At 43.4% G+C, this 22,194-nt stretch overlaps 2 protein-coding genes across 2 annotated transcripts; one reads left to right on the forward strand and one right to left on the reverse strand.

Annotated features, from left to right (window-relative positions):
- The first annotated feature begins 1,325 nt into the window (after positions 1-1,325).
- On the forward strand, positions 1,326-11,078 carry ankha (ANKH inorganic pyrophosphate transport regulator a). Its single transcript, XM_079234086.1, has 12 exons — positions 1,326-1,453; positions 2,646-2,862; positions 3,011-3,129; positions 3,397-3,480; positions 3,589-3,759; positions 3,865-3,999; positions 4,770-4,862; positions 4,939-5,031; positions 8,471-8,600; positions 8,712-8,835; positions 9,036-9,135; positions 10,171-11,078. The coding sequence occupies exons 1-12, from the start codon at positions 1,358-1,360 to the stop codon at positions 10,300-10,302; spliced, it is 1,494 nt and encodes a 497-aa protein (XP_079090212.1). The 5' UTR covers positions 1,326-1,357; the 3' UTR covers positions 10,303-11,078.
- Positions 11,079-11,295: 217 nt separating this feature from the next.
- Positions 11,296-21,282, reverse strand: LOC306750617 (uncharacterized protein). Its single transcript, XM_079234078.1, has 10 exons — positions 21,160-21,282; positions 19,374-20,024; positions 18,141-18,335; positions 17,119-17,457; positions 16,360-16,427; positions 15,361-15,467; positions 15,102-15,245; positions 14,502-14,633; positions 13,524-13,793; positions 11,296-13,049 (listed from the first exon to the last, which is right to left on the reverse strand). The coding sequence occupies exons 1-10, from the start codon at positions 21,222-21,224 to the stop codon at positions 12,837-12,839; spliced, it is 2,184 nt and encodes a 727-aa protein (XP_079090204.1). The 5' UTR covers positions 21,225-21,282; the 3' UTR covers positions 11,296-12,836.
- Between the last annotated feature and the right edge of the window lie 912 nt (positions 21,283-22,194).

The following is a 22,194-nucleotide window of genomic DNA, read 5'->3' on the forward strand; positions in this document are numbered from 1 at the left end:
CACACAAGTCCCTAATAATATGAATATGTTTGTCTTTGGCCAACATGCAAGAATAGTTTATTGACGTTCCTGGTGGATTAAAAACGATTTATTTATTTATTAAAATTAAACTGTATTGTCACTTTTCTTTTGCACACACTCACTTGCTATGAGACACACAAACCAACGTAATTGTGGGACAAAATTCAGTCCATTTCAGAGATTAGAGGGTTTTTCCTGTTAGTTTTGTTAGACTGTGATCACACAAACAAACTCTCAGTCCAGACTTTTTAATGCGAATGTGCAACATTTACATTGTATCGCAGAACTTGGTCAAATACGTCTATGACATAAATATACTTAGTACAGTTTAGGGGAAATTTATCTAATTCTGTTTTACTGGGTGCCGGTGTTTATGCTTATTTACATGTTGTTATGTTTTTCTCAAATGCGTTATGTTGTTACGTATTTGCATCTTTTTTTTAAATATATAAATAAAAAGCATTAAAATATATAACATGTCTCAGAAAACATGTGTCTTGCTTTGTCCACCAGGGGTCAGTGTTTCCCAATATATATTCCCATGTCAGGCCTATTATAAAAACACATTTGCATGAGATGCGTGAAGATATATTTGTAACATTTAGGTCTATTGGGGTTTATCACCATGTTAATCCATTTGGTCATTCAATTGATCATCTTTCTACCAGAGTCCAGTTAAATGTCTCCAATATTTGATGCTATTCCAAACATGCTCGCGTGTTTACCAGCTGCAGAACAATGTCCCTTTTTCCCGCGTGCCTGCCTCAATGTAAACACATATCACGCAGTCCACTGTCCCCCGGCAATAATAATAAAAAGCCATGTTTTTTTGTTTTTTTTAGCTGGTGATGTCACGGCGGGGACGCCTGGCCCACGTGCGGCGCGGCAGTGCGCGCGCTCCTTGCCTGCGGGGAGGGTCGACGGCAACCGGACTCGCGCGCGCAGCGGCAGCACAGGCGCAGTCAAACGCGGCGCGAGAGAAACTAATCCAACCCGTTTCGGTTTATCGCTTTTATCCAAATCTCCGGCGGCAGAAACGGTGGCACGCCTCTTCGGCCCGCTCGCGCCTCCTCCCCCGTGATGATGACTCGTGAGGAAGATGCCACTGTCTGAAATTCCCGTTGACCTTCGCCTCCGCTCGGCTGCGTCGAAGCATCGTGAAGCGCCGCCGCTACCGGAGCGCCTCGGCTCCTGCCGCTGCCGCACATAGCCTCCCTTTACCCCGCCGGAGAGACACAGGTGCTCCGACTAGCCCGCTGCACATCTTTTGATTTTTCTTTTTTAATCAATCAAGACCGAGGCAGATGCCCCTCGCTCTGTCATCCCGGCTTGTACTATGGTGGACTTTCCATCTCTCACTCCTTACTGGCCTCTCATCCGCTTTCTGGTGCCTTTGGCTATCACCAACATTGCCATCGACCTCGGAGAACAGGTAACGTCTCTGGGTTTTTATTTATTTTTGCTTGCGTTGTTATTTCCGCTAAGTGACACACACACACACACACACACACGCACACACGCACACGCACACACACACAACAAACAGTCGCTTTGCTTTTTGCTCCGAGCGGATAACGGTTGTAACGGGTATCCTTCCGCCGCTGTGAGACTTATGTTTCAGTGTCAAGCGGGTATATTTGTGTTGTTAAAGGTCCAAAAAACGGTTTATTTCGAGTGTTGTTGTATCTGTAAGGGCTGGTGTTGTAGCTCGAGCTAGTTTAGCTGTCAGGCTGAAAACATCCGTTAGGTTTCATATACATTATTGAGGGGGAGGAGGTGGAGGAGAAGGAGGCCCTAGTTTATTCAGATGTTTCTGTCATTTCCGTCTCCAAATGAATACGCTGCTGCGGATTGTTTTTGTATATTTTTGTATGTATTATACGACCTATTTTACTACCCAGACTATTCTAGACGAGCAGCACACTACTTGGCATTTGATTAATCATTACATCGGAGGGCCTGTGTGTAGATCATGGCGGCTCAAGTACACAAATCAAAACGCACACCATGCATTTGATTTTTCTTTTCTTGTCATATTTCCCTGCGTGGACATTTCCTGTCCTGTCTCAGCCAAAGCACTGATCTGGGGGCTGCCCACTCCCGAGAGACCTTGAGCAGATAGTGTGGGAGTACAAAAATAAAACACACACGCACACACACACAGACACATTGTGGCTGGGAGATGTTAGGATTAAGCTTATGTAATGTCTCTGTTAGCTGGTATAAATAGCACACACACACACACACACACACACACACACACACACACACACACACACACACACACACACACACACACACACACAGGCATAGTGCTGCAAAGGAAAGGAGCAGCCGTAGTGGTCGTCCTGAATGGAAATATGTCTGGGCTCAAGTGTTGTGGGTGTTTCCTGGCGACACCGCTGCTCTGCACTAGTCAAAGGTCTCACTTTTTATTGTGCCTGTAAAGGACGAGCAGATCTACAGCGGAGTAGCATCTGGACAGAGATAAAGTTAGGCTAAATCATGATCATGTGGGACATACTGAACTTCTCTCTTTCTCTTTCTCTCTCTCTCCCTCTATCTCTGTCCGCTGGCACCTCACCCGCTCCACGCCCATCTTCCGTGATATCTTTTTTTTCCAGGCCCTCAACCGGGGCATAGCCACAGTCAAAGAGGATGCAATTGAAATGCTGGCCAGCTACGGGCTGGCCTACTCCCTGATGAAGTTCTTCACCGGACCCTTGAGCGACTTCAAGAACGTGGGTTTGGTGTTCGTCAACAGCCGGAGGGACCGGAGGAAGGCCGTGCTCTGCATGGCCACGGCCGGGGTCATCGCCTTCGTCCTCCACATCCTGATAGGTGTGTGTGTGAGGGTTGTTTGTGCACAACGTGGTGACACGCTATGTGCTTAAACCGCATCCTATGTTGGTATTTGTAGCAAACCTCAAGTTTCCTTATGGCAGCTTTCCTCATCTTCCTAACCTCCATTTCCTCTCTTTCTCTATAGCTTACACAGATTTAGGATACTACATCATTAATAAGCTCCACCATGTGGACGACTCTGTGGGGGGCAAGACAAGAAAGGCTTTCTTATACCTGGCTGCATTCCCTCTGTTGGATGCAATGGTGAGTGTACACTATAGCGAGATTATTCTACATCAGTAGTCAGACATTTTTTATCACGCAGTCGTGGATTTAAACACACTTGACCTAGAAATTGCTAGTTTTTAATCCTCTGTCCATGCCGGTGTCAGCGTGAGCGTATTCCCCGCTTTAAAGTCGAGCTCTGCTCCGTTGTATAACGCCTGTGATCCAGCTGTGGTCCAAAATAGAGCTTTTGTTTTTAGTTTCATGCTTGTTTACCGGGGATAACACGATGTTTCTGTTTTGAAGGCTTGGATTCATGCAGGGATACTTCTGAAGCACAAGTACAGCGTCATAGTCGGCTCAGCCTCCATCTCTGATGTCGTGGCCCAGGTAACGAGATCCAGTCTTTTTGATTTGACGCAGAGGGCGACGTTTGAGGTGTTGGAAGAAAGTTGTCGTGCATTTTTGGCTGTTAATCACGGCCGTTGTTTCCTGCAGATTGTGTTCGTGGCCATTCTCCTCCACAGTAACCTGCAGTGTGTGGAACCGTTACTCATCCCGATCCTCTCCCTGTACATGGGCGCCTTGGTCCGGTTCACCATCGTCGGCCTGGGTTACTACTGCAACGTTCACGAAAACATCCCAGACTCCAGTGGACTGGATGTTGGCGTAAGTGCTGTCTGTTTATTGTTAAAAAATGAAAATATGGCAGGAGTAAAATAGGGGCAGGGACAATGGAGTCAGTTGAATTTAGTCAAATTTTGATCCCTGCAGGGTGATGCCACCATCAAAAAGATGCTGACTTTCTGGTGGCCTCTCGCCCTCATCCTGGCCACTCAGCGAATCAGCCGACCCATCGTCAACCTCTTTGTGTCTCGGGACCTCAAGGGGACCACTGATGCCACAGAGGTGTGTGTGTGTGTGTGTGTGTGTGTGTGTGTGTGTGTGTGTGTGTGTGTGTGTGTGTGTGTGTGTGTGTGTGTGTGTGTGTGTGTGAGGAATGTCCTTAAACACGTCTGAACTGTTACTAGAAAGCATTTTCCTGTTATTTCTTATAGTCACCAACCGTCATGTATGATTAAGAAGAACTTTGTTTTTATAATTTAATCCGGATGTTATTAATAGCGCTGCGACAAATCATTTTATAGTAATGCTCGTGTAATTATACAATTTAGCTCGACATCATTAAGAGGGACTTTACAGCTTCGTGAAGCCAGTGGACTAATTCCTCCCTCAAGTTGGTGCAGATGAAAAGCCAGATGCAGACAAACTGCCTCTGGAGCTTTCTGGCTCACAGAGACCCAAACGACTAGAGACAATACAAAGCTGTTTACCAGAACCAACTGGAAATCATTGACAACACTGGCTGCCAGCGGTTTGAGTGATTCACCACGTCCACGGGGAACTCAGGGCGTGATTACACTGAGTGAAAACATTCCTCACGGCCCTACTGTTCCTGCGTAAAGCCTGGCGCTGCTGGCCGTTGTTGTTGTTGTTTGTTTGGGACACAATGACGAGCTCAATCATAAACTTGTGAAAAACCACGCGGCCCGGGAAAGTGAGAGACACACGTGTCGCTTTCACGTCCGCTATTGTTGGACGGCTGTCGTTTATTTAGCCGCGTGGTGTTTTCAACGTTTAATCGATGACTTCTAGCCGCTGTGTCTTTGTCGTTCCAGGCCGTGGCCGTACTCACGGCCACGTACCCGGTGGGTCACATGCCCTACGGGTGGTTAACTGAACTGAGAGCAGTGTACCCGGCCTTTGAGAAGGTAATCCACACCGAACCATTCTTACCGTTACCAGTTCATCGTTTACGCCACTAACACTTTCTTAACTTCTCAACAGAACAATCCCAGCAACAAGATGAACGCCGGCACCTCGGTCACCAAGTCCCATATTCAAAAGTTTACATTTTGCTGTCTGGCTCTATCGCTCACGGTAAGATGAGGACAAATCTTTTTTTATTTTTCAGGCCCTAAATTATACTGTCAGAATATGGCATGATTTTCTCCGAAAGAAGTTGCGGTTAACAGTTTGTTTTTATGGTCTGCGTTGAAACAATCCTGAACGTCTGGCTGGAATTTTCTTTGAAAAAACGAATGCGGTTTGGAGATGAAGCTTGTTTACATCGTTATAGATTATATAGAACAAAACAGTTGCAGCCCTCATAAGGTTTACTGAAATAATCCAGTTTCTTTTCAGGCATTGCTGGCATGTAGTAAGTGTTATTCAAACATCTTCCCCCACCCGTTGATACAGCGAGCATGAAGTTTTCGCTACAGGCGGTGCTACACTTGCAGTGTATTTGTTTACAGAATGTTTAGTGTCCTTCATTGAGATATGACCTCTCCTACAGTAGTGTCAGTTGTCTTACCACGGTGTCCTCAGATCCAAAGCGAGTCATTTCTTCTTTAAAAAACTGTGTTAATGCGTAATTATACCGCGTTACACCATATCATTTTTGACAGCAAATGCATTAGGGAATTTCAGGGTTGTAAATCTATTTCGGCACACGCTCACCAACGGGCATGACATTTACCCAAAACGGAAAGCCTCTGCTATATTTACCCTTTTTCTAATCCTGCCGCACCACAGATTGAAAGATACTCGATCTCGATGTAGGGCAGGGTTTGTTCGAAGACTGACACACCAAGTCCGCAGAAACTTGTTTGACATGCCTGACAGGGCTTTTGCAAAGTTTGCCAAAGGAAAAGAGTTCCGCGAAAAAATCTCTGAAGCTGACTGCTAAAAAAGAAGCATTCACGTTAATTATGCGGCTACAGCTGCACATTAGTGTGCAGCTGTTTATAGTGACGGGGGCTCACAGCGTAGTTACAGGCATGAATGTACTTTTTCTTTGAAGTAATGTCGTGGTTTCAAGTTGCAGAAAGCGAGAGAGAGACATTAGGGTGGAATTTGTGAAGAGGGTAAGGGGCTTTTGTTTCCCCTCAACACTCCCACTCAAGCTTTAAGAGCTTAATAAAACCGACATTCACGTAAAACACACGTATCGCATTCCAAAAGCTCCTCGCAGGTGTACTTTTCCTGCTAAATAATCAGTGCTGCAGTCACACTCTGTACTTTGCTGCTCAGACGTTTTGTTTTTCAGCAACATTTTTGAACAATTATGTCATGGGGATCGGCAAGAACACTGTAGGATCCAGGCTCTTTGGATACACTTGCAAAGGACACGTCTGTTAAGTAAAGAATTAAGCTTTTGCCCCAGTTAGTTTGCAATAACAGGCTGAATAAGAAAAACAGGAAGTTTGTGGCCAAGGTTGGGTCTTTTTAGGAGGAGGAGGAAGAGGAAGAGGAGGAGAAGGAGGAGGAGGAGGAGGAGGAGAGTTGCGCACCAGATGTGTAATCCTAGAGCTCTACATGTTTACAAGAGGGTGACTGAGCTCGACGCAGCAAAACAGGCAGATAGGTATGTTCTGTAGCGGTGTTGTAAAAAAACAAGCCGACAGCCATCATGCCGGGGCTTGTTCTGATTACACATGAAGGAAAGACAAAAGAATGTAAACACCAGAGGAGGCTGACGAAATATTTTCGAGGAGGGATCTGATGTCCTGTAAACAGTTGTGAAAACAGACTTGGTCGTCTCACCTTGTTGAGAGAAACCGCCGCTGAGTCACGGGAGACAGAGGTTTCTCTAAAGCCAAACCAATTAGTTACGTGCTAAAATAATTATAGATGGTGATACTAAATGAAATCACCAGTTCCGGGTAATCTATTTGTGCGTTTTGGTTCAGAGAAATCTTCAACCACAAAACCACAGCAATGTTTGTGGTTTGTTTTTTCGCAATTCATAACTTTCTTTTTCATTCTTGAAGAAGAGTGAGACAGTAATGCTCCGTCCTGAGGCCATAATGCTCCGTACTGATAATATAAATCTTTATATTCTGTAGATATTCTGCATTTCATTATTCTTATGTCTATCAGAGTTCAGGTTGTGCGAGATCAGTTTAACAAATACTTTCTGTGAGAAGTTTCTGTGAGAACCGCCCGGTTGTCTGTTCCTCGCTCTGCACTACAACACTCACACCTGTTTATCAGTATATTGACATGAGAGAAGCAGACTGGTCGTTGCACGTTTCAGCCTTGTGAGAAAAGATGAGAACATGATCCTCCTCCCCTTAGACAAGTTAGAGCCAATAGAAATGCTAGATGTCCATGACGAAAAACCGTGTATTAAAGAGCCGAACTTCCAGCTGTTCGGGTGTTTTTTGGACGGTCAACCTGCGTTGACTGCGTGACTGGACGACTCCCTGCTATCGCGATTGCAGCACTTGTTGCTCTACTTGTGATCAAGGAAAACAAAGTCAAAGAACGAGAGAAGTTGTTTGACTAAGTTCTTCCGGACACTACACCAGGCATCCAATAATTAGTACGCATTAACAGTACTGAGGCCATAATGCTCCGTACTGAGGCCTCACTAGGAGCAGTAGTAGAGAGACCTGAAGTTTTTAACTGGAGATGGGGTAAGGATTGGCCTTTTTCCACAACAGGGTAAACTAGTTTAAACATTGTGAGGAATGCACCTGAAGCCAGTGTTCAGGGCTGGAAGACAACAACATGTCCACACCATCAACACAATTGCACAACTATCCTGTTGGCAAGAGTAAATCAATTAAAGAGTTGTTTGACCACAGCAGATTGCATGGCATTCAAATGAGGAAGTGAATTTCCATTTGTTGGTAGATGTAAAGTCTCAACTCCAGATAAAGCTCAGCTGGAGTCACAGTATTTGTTCTTCCAGAATACTGCGACCAGGTTTCAGAGGGTTAGTGTGCATAATGCGTGAGAATGAGCTTCATTGACAGCAGGTGGCCGTTCCACACACCAACTGAGAGGGAGGCAGGAGGGTTTTTATGAGGGTTTTAAGATTATGCTGAGTTTTTTTTTTTGAGTTTTGCATAGGGGTGAATTTAGCTTTTGCTTTGAATGCCAAGAACATTCTGGATTTTTTTATTTATTTTTGTATCTCTAGACCCCCTCCCCCACGCTTGTTCTAAGTTTGGAGTGCAGAGAAACTATCTTTATACAATTTTAAACAAATGGATGTATTATTCATGTTCAGATCAGACCGTTATTCTTCTGTTTAAGACTCCCATAATAACGTGCTTGTAACGCAGTAATAGCAGCGATGCTTCGGTGATGCTGCACATGCCTCTGCGACTGCTTTCAGAAACAATAACATTGTCTGTGGTGTGTTTGCTCGCTCGCTTGTTCTACGTGAGCTTCAAAGGCCCGCATTAAATCTGAAACCCCTCGAGTTAATGAACTAATGAAATCTAATGAGGCGTGCCGGGCGTCTCTATTGTTGTGCAGCGAACGCAAAAAAAGTAATTTTTTATTTTGTTCATTTTGTTTCCAGCTTTGCTTTGTGGTGTTTTGGACTCCTCATTTATCAGAGAAGATCCTGATTGACGTCATTGGAGTGGATTATGCTTTCGCTGACCTGTGTGTGGTGCCGCTCCGAATATTCTCCTTTTTTCCCGTCCCGGGTAAGACACTCGATTTGAGATGTTTTTCAGCTGCTTTTTCCTTCCTGCTGTGGCTTTCAGACCAGTGGGGTGATGTTTCCACTTTGTATGTGTGTGTGTGTGTGTTTTCAGTAACTGTTCGAGCTCATTTGACTGGATGGCTCATGACCCTGAAAAAGACCTTTGTGCTGGCCCCCAGCTCGGTTCTACGCATCATTGTCCTCATCACCAGTCTAGTTGTGCTGCCTTATATGGGGTAGGTCACCACTTCAGAGAACAGTGTCGGGGTCACAAAGGCCGGCACTGTGACGCGGGCTTACTGAGTTTTATTCACACAGCATCGTGTGATATTCTGGTCAAATTTTTTTTTTATTCTTCTTCCTATTTATTCCTGAAACGGATCAAACAGGAAGACGATTCACTTCCATGTCGTGATTGTAATGCTTTGTGTTTCAGGGTTCACGGGGCCACGCTCGGGGTTGGGTCCCTCCTGGCCGGCTTCATAGGGGAGTCGACAATGGTTGCCATAGCGGCGTGCTATGTTTATCGACAACAGGTGAGGACACCTGGGTTGAGCTCATTGCAGACACTAGAGCGCACCGAATTCTGGGTTTTCAACCTCACTTACGATCGCCCTGTTTTGTTTGAGTAGGGATGTAACCAAACTAATCCATTATGAATACATGCAATAAAAAACACCTTTCATTTAGAACAGATAAAACAATGCTCCAAATCACATACGTTTTCACATACTGTGCAATTGCCCTTAATAAGTACACGCTTAATAAATACATTCAACTTGAACTTTGACCTTCTTGCTCATACAGGAAATGCTCTGTGCAGGGAATTGTGGGTCAGTTAGCTAGAAAAGCGTGCTGGCTTGCATATTGGAAAATGCAACCGGATGAAATCGGACATCCCGGTATTTTTGGCATACTGCATTTGTTTTGGGACATATTAAATATTTGTCTGGCACACTACATAGTCTGTTAGGTATTGAAATGCACAAAACATCTACACAGTTAGAACTGTGGGTGTGTTTTACTGTTTTCTACTTGTAGTCAGTCAGTGTCCCTCTGATTTGGCTGGAAAATGTGTCTTCATTTGTTTCATAGTTTTTCTCATCTTCCCTAATAATCTCCAACTGGCAGCATCTTGTTAAATAATCTGTCATTTGATTTTTTATTATTACAGGGTGTATTTGAAGATAAATCTTCTCAGATAACTCGCAGCAAGAAAGAAAATTGTGTTTCCAAATTGTCAAACCATTTCTTTAATACAGAGCGTAATTACAACATTCTCCATATCATTTCGTACTTATGGTAGTTGCATTTGATACACGATGCTAAACATTATACTGCATTTAGCCCTTCTACAGAAAGGGCCGACTGTAATCACAGCCAAGTTTTCTAAACATTTATCTCCAGTTTGTAATTAGTTAACGCTGATAACCAGAAGCACAAGGCTCTGCATGCTCCTGAATACTTCCACATGTGCTCTTCAGGAATTAGATTAGCACCAACTTTTCCTTTTTCTCAGTGACTTGAAAGGATTTTGTGGTTCTGATTTCTCTCAACTTCTGTTTCCGCAGAAAAACAGCGAGATGTCCAACGAGCTGGTGGTGGAGGGCGAGGACGCCGCCCCGATGAGCGAGGTGTGCTCCAGGACACCGATGGACGCCATCGAGGAGCTCCAGGAGGAGGAGGATGAGCAGCAGGAGTGAACTCCGACTGCAGGGGAAGGTGAAGCCGGCCTCCATGTGGAATTTTGCTGAAGAAGAGACTGCCGAGTGTTGAGTGCTGGAGAGGGGACCCGGGTATGATTTGGTTTCAGAGGTTCTCCCGACAGGATAAACTGAGTAAGAGCGACGAGGTCTTCTTCACGTCGACCTACACACCATTAAAACGCACACTGTAAAGAAAGCCATGCACCTTCAAGTGTTGATTCATCAGTGTAAATAACGTGATGTCTTCCGACCGTTTCCTCTGTTCTCATAGTTTTGCATCATCATCGGCTGGTGTATTATTAACCACTTTCATGTGTTTACTGGTAAACAAGGGAAAGCGACACGGGAGATCTTTTCCTCCAAAGCAGCAAGAATGAAACGTCTGTCGAGTGGTAGTGGAGTTGCCAAAATAGAGTTCATTATTTTACGTTACTTTATCAAAATTAAGCGGCAAGGCCTTGCTTGAATTCAAATATAGACATGTTGTGGGACTTGTTGGGTTGTGCAATCGTATTTTACATACAGCGGTGTACAGATTATTGTTGTTTTGTATAGGTAATGCAATGTGTATATTTAATTGCCCAGAGGGGTCGGGAATCCCTTGTTAAATCATTGCGTGTGTTTCAGAATACAGTTATGATCGTTCACTTTCCATGCAGTCTGGGAGTCCATCTACTTTTGTTTTGCAAAGCATTTTCCTGGTAGTATTCAGACTGTCATACGTACTGTATATAATGTATAGGCATTCTTATTTGGCGAATAAATTGCTTTATTATTAATGCTGGTTTTGTTGACGTTGGATTTCGGCCCTTATTGTTTGGGGTCCCACTGGCTCCTGCTGTACACAAATTATATATTTTCTCCCCTTTTTTAATAATCCAGTATTCACAAACCAGTTTTGCAGTTGATGAATGTGACAAAGAAAATGGTAATGAGCATAAATGTGGGCTATGCATGAATATTGCTTTTGCTTGCCAAAAAGTAATTGAAAGGCAAAACCAATGCTCATTTTTATCCTACTGTAGTCCTATAGTGAGGTTACTTTAGGGTCAATTTAGATCCCAAACAAGTTCAACTCTGAGATTCCTCTCTAAACTGGGTTTAGGAGGGCAGAGCTGCAAAAAAAAAAAAAGAAAAAAAAAGCCACACAATCAGATTTAGAGCTTAGGAAAATCCATTGTATTTAATCAGGTTTTACAGAAATGAGTCTATGAGACCCCAAACAGACTTAATGTGTAATTTTCTTTAGCATACTTCAGGTCAAATTCATGTTAATAGTTCTCATAAAATAAAAACTATAAACAAGCTGATAAGTCAAAGAGGGAAAAAAAGACTTTTACAAAAACTTTACTTTCATTTTATCCAAAGATCTGACAGAACATTCCTGCAAATGCCATAATCAATGTTTTACTGTGAACAGATCACCTTCAGGTTAGGGCTAGAAAATGGCCTTTTTTTTGCCAAAAACCAACATTCATTCTTATTGTGCATTATTTCTAAGGCAACATGGAGGACCAAGCGAGCGTTAACTACTGAATCCAGTGGCTGGTGGTTGGAACTGCTGCCAGTATTTGCAGCAAGATTGGCACGTTTTTGCCTTCAGAACAGCTTGGTTAAAAGGCAACATGTTACACATTTAGTTTGACACACAAACATACATATACACACACACACACAATCACAAATCACACCTCTGACACAGAGGCTGTGATTAATCTTCCAAGTCCTCAGATCGGGTGTTAAACCTGATAAATCATCAAACCTTCACTCGTTACACTTAATTTAAATTGCATTTTTTTACAATGGGAAATAAATAAAGACACAAATTAAAGTTCCCAAATTCCAGTGTAAACACGAACCATCTAAATCATGTTGGCGCGGTTGGCAGCTTCATTGTGTTTTGATCAAGACTTCAGAGAAAAATGTAGAACAAGAAAAGTTTCTCAGAAGATTTGGGCTTCCCTCCCCCACCTGAAAGTCTAAATGACACCCTGCTAATTCATTTGGACTTAACTGAGATGACGCTGCAATATCAGATCCACATACATGTACCCAAATAGAAAACTCGGTATACAGGACAGTGTGTACAGAAGTGTGTAAACCACATCTTGTACAGGGTCTCAAATCAGCACTTTTTTTTTTTTTTTTAAAAAGGAATGGAGCAACATTTTGGGAAATACGCTTCTTTGCTTTCTTGCCGTGAGTTAGACATGAAGCTCAATACCACCAATGCCTGTGCACTCAATATGACGCTACAGCAAGCAGCCAGTTAGCTTTCCTCAAAGATTGGAAGCAGTCCTTCAGACAGAGCTAGGCTAGCCGTTTCCACCAGTTCGCAGTCTTTGCGCTAAGCTAACCAGCTGCCGCTTCACATTTAAATAGACGGACCTGAACGATATTGAGCTTCTCATTAAACTCTCAGCCAGGAAGAAAAATGTCCCAACATTCCTTTAATTGGCGTGAATTAATTCACCGTGATTGACCTGAGGAGTGTTTTGTTTGTATGGCAGGAGAGTTCTCGGCAGTGGCAATCAGCAGGAGTTGAGCGGCTCGTGTAGCTCCTCTGCAGCTTCTACAACTGGCACATTGTAGTGGCGATCGTCCTCCGTGACGAGGCACACAGACGGCCAGTCGTCCTTATGGTCGTCTGGGTAGTACGTGACGAACTCCTCCGTGTCGGCCTTGTACAGTCTGTAAACTTGAATGGTGCACTGCAAGGCGTAGCCCAGCAGGAACATCTCCACCTGCACAAAGATAATAGCACGGTTACAGAAGGACACCAACTTAAAATGCACCATGTTTAATCAACTGCTCAAGCGCATGTTATTTATGGGTGGGGTTTCTTTATGGAAAGAGTGTACGCAAAAGCTTTGAGTCACAAAAGCTGAAAATAACAATTAAAATCACTGCAGCTTTTCCTTCCCAAAGCCTTCACCCTCCCACCCCCGGGGCCACGGCTCAAAAACTGAAAAAGAAAGCACAGGCTCTAACATGTTTCACAGTTGAGGAGTCAGATTATGAAACAATTACACGCCCACATCCAACATAAGAAAAATACACATTTTGACCAATGGATTTCCAGGCCTGGAAATAACCATCTTAAAATTCCATGACTGAGCAGCTAGTTCCGACTAAGTGTTGTTTACCATAAAAGGCTTCATGTAAATGCTCCCTGCATGCCAGGAACGCGCTACTTTAAATGCTGTGGTTCGTCCTACCTGCTCCAGCCCGGCGCTGAGGCCCACGTGGCCGAGGTGGTTGGAGAGGAAGGAGCGCGGCTCAGCGGACGAGTCCCGAGCGAACAGCAGCCAGCAGAAGAGCGGGACGTCTCCGCCGCCCGTCATGCAGCCGTGCAGCTCCACCGCTCGGCCCAGCATCAGCAGCTTGAGCGCCTCCAGCAGGCCCAGCTCCTCTTCTCCTCCCTGAAACACTCGCTCGCACAGCTGCTGGCGCTCCACGGCGGAGGAGCAGTCCACCGCCGCCTGCCACTGCAAACGAAACAAGGAAATTAAGCAAATATTGTGACGAGCATTTAAATCATACAAGTCATTTATCAAGTACAAATGCCAAACATTTGCTGGTTATAGCCATTTGCTGCGGTTTTCTTTTTGCTTCCACTTTAAACTGTTGTTGTCAAACTGGTATTTACTGAAGGGCTGCTGGAATTCCATTTTCCACATTTCTTGCATAAACATTAGTGCAGGTTAAAAGGAATTTCTGAGGAAGCAGGACAGACCAGAAATACACAATACAGTCCACTATGAGTGCAACTGTATGGGACCTAGAACGCCATGCACAAAACCAGCACACAGTACCTCTCATAAAGCAAAAGAGGGCTGACATTTAAACACCAGAATTCCTCACAAGCTACCAGTGGCCGACTATAAATTCTGCATGGGGCCCTCCTAAGTTATAGGAAAAAGGTCACTGGTTTTAACAGTTGAAAACAGTTTCTTTGAGGCTGAGGGTCCTTTAGGGCCTTACAAGGCTCTGTGTTTGGCACCGAGACGAAGCAGTGCAGCCTTTAGAACACTACCTCTCTTTAACATATGGAAGCAAATCACATCCAGAAGCTCGGAGGATGAATATCAATACCCTCAGTGTCCTCCGCTGTCATAAAAAGTTGTGGTTTACTTGCCGCGTGTTGTTAAAATACTCACTGTATGCATGTTTCGGAGTAGATTTGCAGCCAGTACCTTAGTTCGAAGAAGCTCCATGTAGCCTTTCAGCTGCAGGGTGGCATCTCCTGTCCCGTCTCCCTGCAGGCAGTCTCCAGGAAATGTCCACTGGCTGATCAGACCTTCCTGGGCCTCAAGTTGCTTTAACAGCTGTAATTAAAATGTCATGAGATTTCAGCTTCTCCATGCTGTTTTTTGGTCACATGAAATTAAAGGTTTACTAAACCACCCCCCCCCCCCCCTCTTCACTGGGTGAAAGCGATTACAAAAAGCAGTCAAGAATAAGTCAAGAATAACGCTGTAAACTAAATAAAGGGGTTTTCCTGGGACATACTTTAGTTTACATTTTTAAGACATTATGTATTGTTCAAGCTGGGTTAGGCCTCTTTGGAGAAGCAGCACGAGTTGCCTAAACTAGATTTGAAAAGTATCCAACTGAAAAAAACAATCATGACGAGTGGAAACACTACAATTAGTTGATAGCTTCAGCCGATACTAGTTATGCTGGTAAAAAATAAATAAGAGACTCGATGGCATATCTTCATCCGAGAATGGAACGCTCCCACGCATAGCTACGGTAACCAAGGAGCGCGGGGCTGAGTCGACCGATAGCTTTACCAGGTTGACGTCCTGCTCCTGCAGCCATGCGGGCAGCTGGGTGCTGTGGGAGAGGACCTGGAACAGCGTGGCTCTGAGGGCGCAGTAGTTATCGCCCCGCACTCTCCTCACGCTGCCAAACCTCTGGGACATCTCCTTGTAGCCCTGCAGCAGCACACCGGGACGTCACTGTGAGTCTCTTTAAGCCATTCATGCGAGGAAGAGGACAAACAATGAAACTAATCTGAAACAGTTCTTCCCAGCAGCTACGGGCACTGACCTTTCTAATGAGGGCACTTTTGGAAGTGTTTCCTTTCCACTCTCGCTCGCTGTAAGACAGAATCTCCACCAGCGGACCCAAACTGCATCGGTCCTCCACCTTCACACCTGGGAAAGAGACGAAATGATGAGGAAAACAAAAAAGGACTGCTGTCATAACAGTGATGTAGAAGACTTTTCTTATGCACTCAAAAGACTAGCTTCCCTCAGATGTTCTGTTAGTGATAGCCTTCTTTTGACCAGATCATCCATCCACCCGGCACATGTGGCTCATTAAGAGGATGATTCAACAGCATTGCCTCGGACTGGTTACAATAAAAGGCCACTTTAAAATGTGCAGCTTTATCACAACACGATGCTGCAGACGTCACACGTTTTGGGAGAGCGTGCCGACTGAAGGAATGCCCACCAGAGCTGTTGCCCAGTCATCTCATCACTGAAGTCATTTCCCAGAATCTGGAGCCAGTCATGTGAAATCTATCATTCAAAGTGCCTGTAGTGACTAACAAATATCCAATTTTAACTTGTTCGGGCGCTAAGCCACCAAACAAAAACAACTGGATCCGTTTCGCTCCGTTGATCCATTATTAGTCCACTGTAGCAGCAAATCAACGTTGTTGAATCTTACATGCTTAATTACCGAACACGACAGGCTAAGACGGTTTTGCTTTCCGTCCACACACATTATTCTTGTCACCAGGCACTTGATTATATGCACTCTTGCGATAATGCGCCGCCCTGTGTTCAATGTCAGAACTGCATGTGTAAATTCACTGCGTTTCCCTCAAAGATAAAAGAAAACAAACTACATCATGGTTCCAACAAGGCCTCATAAATGTATTTTATATTTTTTATTAAAAAAAAAGGGCAAGTCTTATGTGCACAACATTTTAGATAGGCAAGTCTCACACTGTTATTAGTAAAATGGAGCGGCAAAAAACAAGTGTTGCGTTTAAACAGTATTTCTGTTCAGTGTGGATGTGAGAGTTAATGTACTGACCTGTAGTTTCTGGTTTATCGTGTTGTGATGCTGACAGCTCCTCCACTCCTCTGTAAAGATCTTCTTCACTAAAAAAGGCAAAAAAAAACAGCAACTAAACTCTACAAATAAAATAATGTATTCATACGGCTGGTTAATATTTTCTTAAAGGCCAACAACTCTTATGAAACAATCAAACTCGACAATGAATTGATCGTATTCCTCTGTGCCGCGTAGCAGCAGGTTGCACTGGGTGACAAGGTCCTTCATTTTAATGAAAATAGGCGATGATGTTTATTTTGAATTAATCCCACACACATACACACCATCCTGCTGATGTAAATACTCTCCAGCGCACCAAATTGGTATTAACCCGCAGCGGGAAATAGTCCAACGACTGCAATATTTATTTGGCGCCAGTGTGTGAAAGTCAGAGTGTGCGGAGAGACGGACGAACACATTGTTGGTTTTGGTATTTTTGTTTACGAAAAGATATTTACACAGAACAAGAACCTTATCCTTTAAACTCCCAATAAACTGAAAACTATTCATTAACCTTCCTAATCATGACCATAGATGTAGTAGACCTAATTTGGTATTTTTTCTCATGTTTTTGTACAAATCGCATGCACTTTTTAAACAACGTGGGATGATGTGTATGATTTTTTTTCCCCCAAGTTGAAGATTTAAGTCTATGTCGCCACATCGTTTTAAACCGTCTCTTCCTGTGTGGCCACAGGTATCATTACACAATATTTAAATGTGATGTTCACCACAAACCTGTTCCCCATGCCATCTTCTGAAGAGTCTTCCTCCTTTCTGACCGGTATCTCACCAGCGTTCACATCAGGGGACACGCTCACTGCCAGCTGCTCTTTTCCAGTTACCTCCTGGATCTCAGCATCTTCGCCAGTCTCGGCCTCTGCCTCCTCCTCCTTCATCGTCATCTCCTCCTTAATCTCCTCCGCCTCAACTTTGGGAACATCTTCTTCTTCGTCCTGCCCTTTCACCATAATTTCCTCCTCAATTTCCTGTTTGATGTTCTCCAAGGAAGTGACCTCCTTTGAGCCCATCGTTGTACACTCAACATCTGGCTCTGCATCCTGATCAGACTTTGAGCTGGAGAGAGAAAAAAATACATATTTGGTACTTTCCCAGTTTTATTATATAACTCAAAAGTAAAACTCATAATTTGAAAGTACTGACGTTTTATATTATGAAACGTACATTTACTGAAACAAATATTGTAGAAAAATACAATAAGGTATGAAGAAGAACAAGACAATCATCGGTAACACGCTATGAAGCATTATATAATACTTCTTTTACAAATGGTAAATCCATTATTCATAAATTGTGGAACAATGCTTTATAAATGATGAATTAAGTGTTTACTCATACTTAACTAATGCTTCATAGCGTGCAGTTATTATAAAGTGTTATCAATCACCTAACTATAAAAAGAAGGAATCTATCTGTCTGATGTTCAATATTAATAAACTTTTAACAAACAGGCGGGGATTGCTTTCATATCTAAACAATTTAAAACCATCTTTAACTTGTGGGGAGCCCAGATCCAGGCATACTCAAGCTAAAGATAAAATGCATTCAAGCTGCAACGCCACAAATGCAGCACCTTCTGAGCAGGCACGTTGTAAACAGGCACTGCACTGGTTTTGATAACACAACAAGCCGTGGTGTTTCCACGCCCCCTAGTGGTCACAGGGCGGCTCTCAACAGCACACTTGGTGTACGGTTACAGTAAACAACAGTCTTGTTTTGATGTCACTGAACCCACTGACCTCTCGCTGGCGTCGGACGGCGCTGCGGGCTCTGGCTCCCTGACACAGTTGGCAGAGTCTCGTTCCTCGCCAGTGTGGTTGAGTCCCGTGGGCTCTGATCCAGGAGGAGACTCACAGACCTCGTGGCTTTTTATGACTTCAGGACCGCCCTCCTCGTCCTTCAAACTGCCAGTCTCTGAATCCTCCGTCACAGCGCTTGAGACGGAATGATAAGAGAAAGACATTAATGACTAAGGGCTCAGTCTGCTAATGCACACCACAGATTGTAGAGGGTTGTGTTGTGAATAGAATATTTTTTCCAAACAAAGCATTCTTTTAACTATTGATTTTTTAACAGAACTTTCAAATTGGAAATTATGTTTTTGTAACAGTTAATCAATAACTTAATCACATCGCTCATTGATTCTTTGATGGCAGTGACCATAGAAAAATGAAAAATCTCATAACAGATCGTCTAGTTCAAGTTGCGACCAGTCCAACAAAAAGAGTAATTATTCCTTCTCCGATTTGTTTTATCGGAAGATGTTTAAGTGGACTAAAGAGGCAAAATTATTATATACAAAAGTATTTTATTTAGATAAATCATGTTTTGTGCGAGCTAAAATAGATATATCTAGCCATCCAACCATATATCTATGTATCTATATAGCCATCTATCGATAAAAAATAAAATAAAAAAAAGATGTATTATGAGGCTATATCAGCGTGCTCAAGGGAGTAGCGTGTTAGATTGTATTTTTTTATATTTGTATTTTATTTTGAAAAATGCACATTTTAAAGCTCCAGAGGCCAGATTACTTAGTGGCCAGATTTAGAGTCCACGCAGTTTGTGTCTTTTGTTTATTCCGTCTTCTAGTATAACTTACTCAAGCAACTAATAAAAAAAATATTAATATTACTAGTATTAATTAGCAATATATACATTTGTACATAGAATATTGTCTGATGTGATGCTCTCCTGGCTGTATAATTGTGCTAATGTGACTGGAAAACTAGTTGAAGAATAAAGTTGAATAATACTTCAATAATAGTCCTAACAATTGCAAATTAATTCTCTATCTCTTTACATTTTTTATTTAGATAATATTTTGTCAAAAATGATCTATGTCATACTATTTTAATATATATATTTACATCAAGAAAATAATATTCCCACTAACTTGTTAAAAATGTAAAAAAAAAAAAAAAAAAAAAAAAAAAAAAAAAAAAACAGTTGGTCTTGATGCGACTCACCAGGTCGGAGACTCTTCGTCGTCCGGACCGACCGCAGAGACGGACGACGTCTCACCAGCGGCTGCAGAGAGCTGAGGGTTTGGCACAGAAATGACTTCATTGTTTTGAGAAAACTCCCCTGATGGCTCAGCTACAGTGTTTTCCATAGTGACTTTGGATCGTGCTTCTTCTTCTTCTTCATCATCATCATCATCATCATGAGCATTGTCCACTATAATGTGCTCTCTTGTTGCGTTTGTCTCAGCAAGGTTTTCAGGGCAAACGGCCTCGGCTGTTGGCGAGCTGCTCTCGGGGGTCTTGTCCTGCTCAGAGAATGGATTTTCTTCTTTTTCTTCTGTTGCCGCAGTCGCTGCTGTAAAAACCTCCCAATCACCTGTGGCGTGTTCTTTCTGCAGAGAGTTTAAAGTGCATTGCATGAGTTCAGCTGGTCCACCGTCTGCAGGACAGTCCTTCACATCGTCATCTTGCACGCCGACTGAGTTTTCTTTCAGTTCAGACCCTTTGCTGGGAGAAGGCGTTGCCGTTTGTGTGACCTCCTTCTGCAGGGATCCGTTCTTCTGAGTGTTATTGGGCTCCGTCTCTGCAACCTCAGGACTCTGCTTCACCTGCACAGCCTCCTTCACCTTTTTATCGGCATCGTCGGGCATTTTTCTAGATGATAAAACACAAGGTGAGCAATGTCACATCATACAACAAAAACTTCTTTTCATGAACAGGAAGGAGTACATATGTAATCACGGAAAACATTTTGCACAGAGATGTTTTACGATTATTTATTTAATGTTGGTGGGGAGGAAATGGGAAAATGTATAATCAAAATAAGCATGTGAAATGACAAAGAAAAAACCACCGTAAAAGACCTCTGGAAGTCCCCTTGCCCTTTGCTTAGCACTCTTTATGTTATTCTGTGATTTAGTCACATAACCTTCGTAAAGGGGAAAACCTAAACGTTATTCTTCTGCCAGTTATCCAGCAGCAGGTCACATCTTTAAGGGGCATTTTACGAGTTCACATTTGGCCAAGTCCTAACCAACGTTATAAACATAGACAGCACAAGCAAGCGTGATTACGATGTTAGTTTCAATGTTAACAAAACTTTCTCTATTAAGTCGATTCCCATTTTGACCATGATCTCAGTCTAATAAAACTGCCATTTTAGCAAGTGAAAGATTCACAAAATGGATGGAGGTCAATCAGAGTCCTGTGATGAGCTACCGGCAGCTACGGTTGTGGCTTCTGTGTGTGTGTGTGTGTGTGCGTGAGATAACACACAGAGCAACGGTTTGTTGATAACAACATTGGGAGCTTCTAAATAGGATAGCGTAGATCTGTTACGTCCAAACTTGAGAGTATCTTCACTGGAAGAAGCGCAAAGAACGCCACTGAGGGCTCGCGGGCTAACCGGTTGATTGACAGATCGTTCGGCCAATCACCTGACCAGTATTTGCTTTTAAAGTGCCTTTCCAGACAGTTCTCAGGTCCCATGTAACCATCTGGTGAGTCGGGTTATTGGCTTTTTCAACCAAATAATTCTTCTTAAAATGCTCTAAAGTGCATTTTATCAAGTGTGTATTTTTCTGTACTTGTTCGCTGCTGTCTGTGAGCTAAATTTCAGGTTTACTCTACATCTGTGAGATCATGAAAACATCCTTGAGGTTGTAACCGGCTGCTGAACTGGAGGTCTGAAATAACGTTTATGTTTCCCCTGAAGTTTGCACCAATGTCACCAGATCATGTCGTGACATAAGAAGTGATAAATTAACTGGTCCTGCAATGGTTCTCTCACCTGAGATCAACGTCTCCTACGGGGCCACAGGTGCTCACCACAACGGTTTCACCTGAGGGCCCCATGACCTTAGAGTCATCTTTCAGCAAACCACTCTTTTCCTCCGCACTTCCACAGGGACTCTCAGTGGCACAGCAAGCGTTCCCCATCTGCTCGCTGCCTCTGCTTGGGAGGTCAGACAAGTTATAGTCTGAACTTTATGTCAAAAAAACAAAACACAAGCGACCTGATGAGTCGCTGAAGTCAGAAGATTTCAGGGGTCCATGATGACGAGAGTCAAGCCGCTGCTAAAAACCAGGAAGAAACAGTGTTTAATATCGTTATAGAGTTTAAAGAGTCAAATAATTATGCAACCCATTATATAGTCTGTCCTGACTTATACCTGGAGCCCCTTGTCCAATATTAAAATACTATTTCATGACAGGTGTTACTCTGTATCTAAACAGTATGTGGTAGTGTAGTATTCACACTATCTAAATACTATATTAATCGGCCATTATCAATACACAGAAACGTAATAGACTCTGCAACGTTTGAGTGGCATGACAACATACTTTGGTGCAACACCTGCTCCGTTTACAGTAAAACGAGCTTGAATCACAGCTGCACCCCGTAAATGTCAACACGAAACAAGGAAGTAACGACGGCAGGTTTCACACGTCAACCGTCACTCTCACGTTATCAACGACAGACACAAACGTACCTCGATTGGAGATATTTAGAGACGAGTTTTCATGCAGCTCCCATTCCTGTTTCACTTTCTGTTAGCTGGAAAACAAGCTGAAGTTAGCCCGCCAGCTAGCAGAGATAAACTTAAAATATGACACACGCGCTACTAAACACGAGGACTGCTACCGTCACCTTGGTTACCTTCTATAATCGCCGAGTCGTTACCGTTCAAAGCGTTACATTTCTCAAATAACGGGTGTTTGGCTGTATTTTAAGCGGAACATCTGTCGCCATGGACCCCTAGCATAGCCGGAGCAGCGGGTCACGGCTCGGTCCGAGCGCATGACGTCATACTCGTGTGCGCCA

The sequence above is a fragment of the Taurulus bubalis genome (genome assembly GCF_910589615.1).
Source record: "Taurulus bubalis genome assembly, chromosome: 18".
In the NCBI taxonomy this organism is placed as follows: domain Eukaryota; kingdom Metazoa; phylum Chordata; class Actinopteri; order Perciformes; family Cottidae; genus Taurulus; species Taurulus bubalis.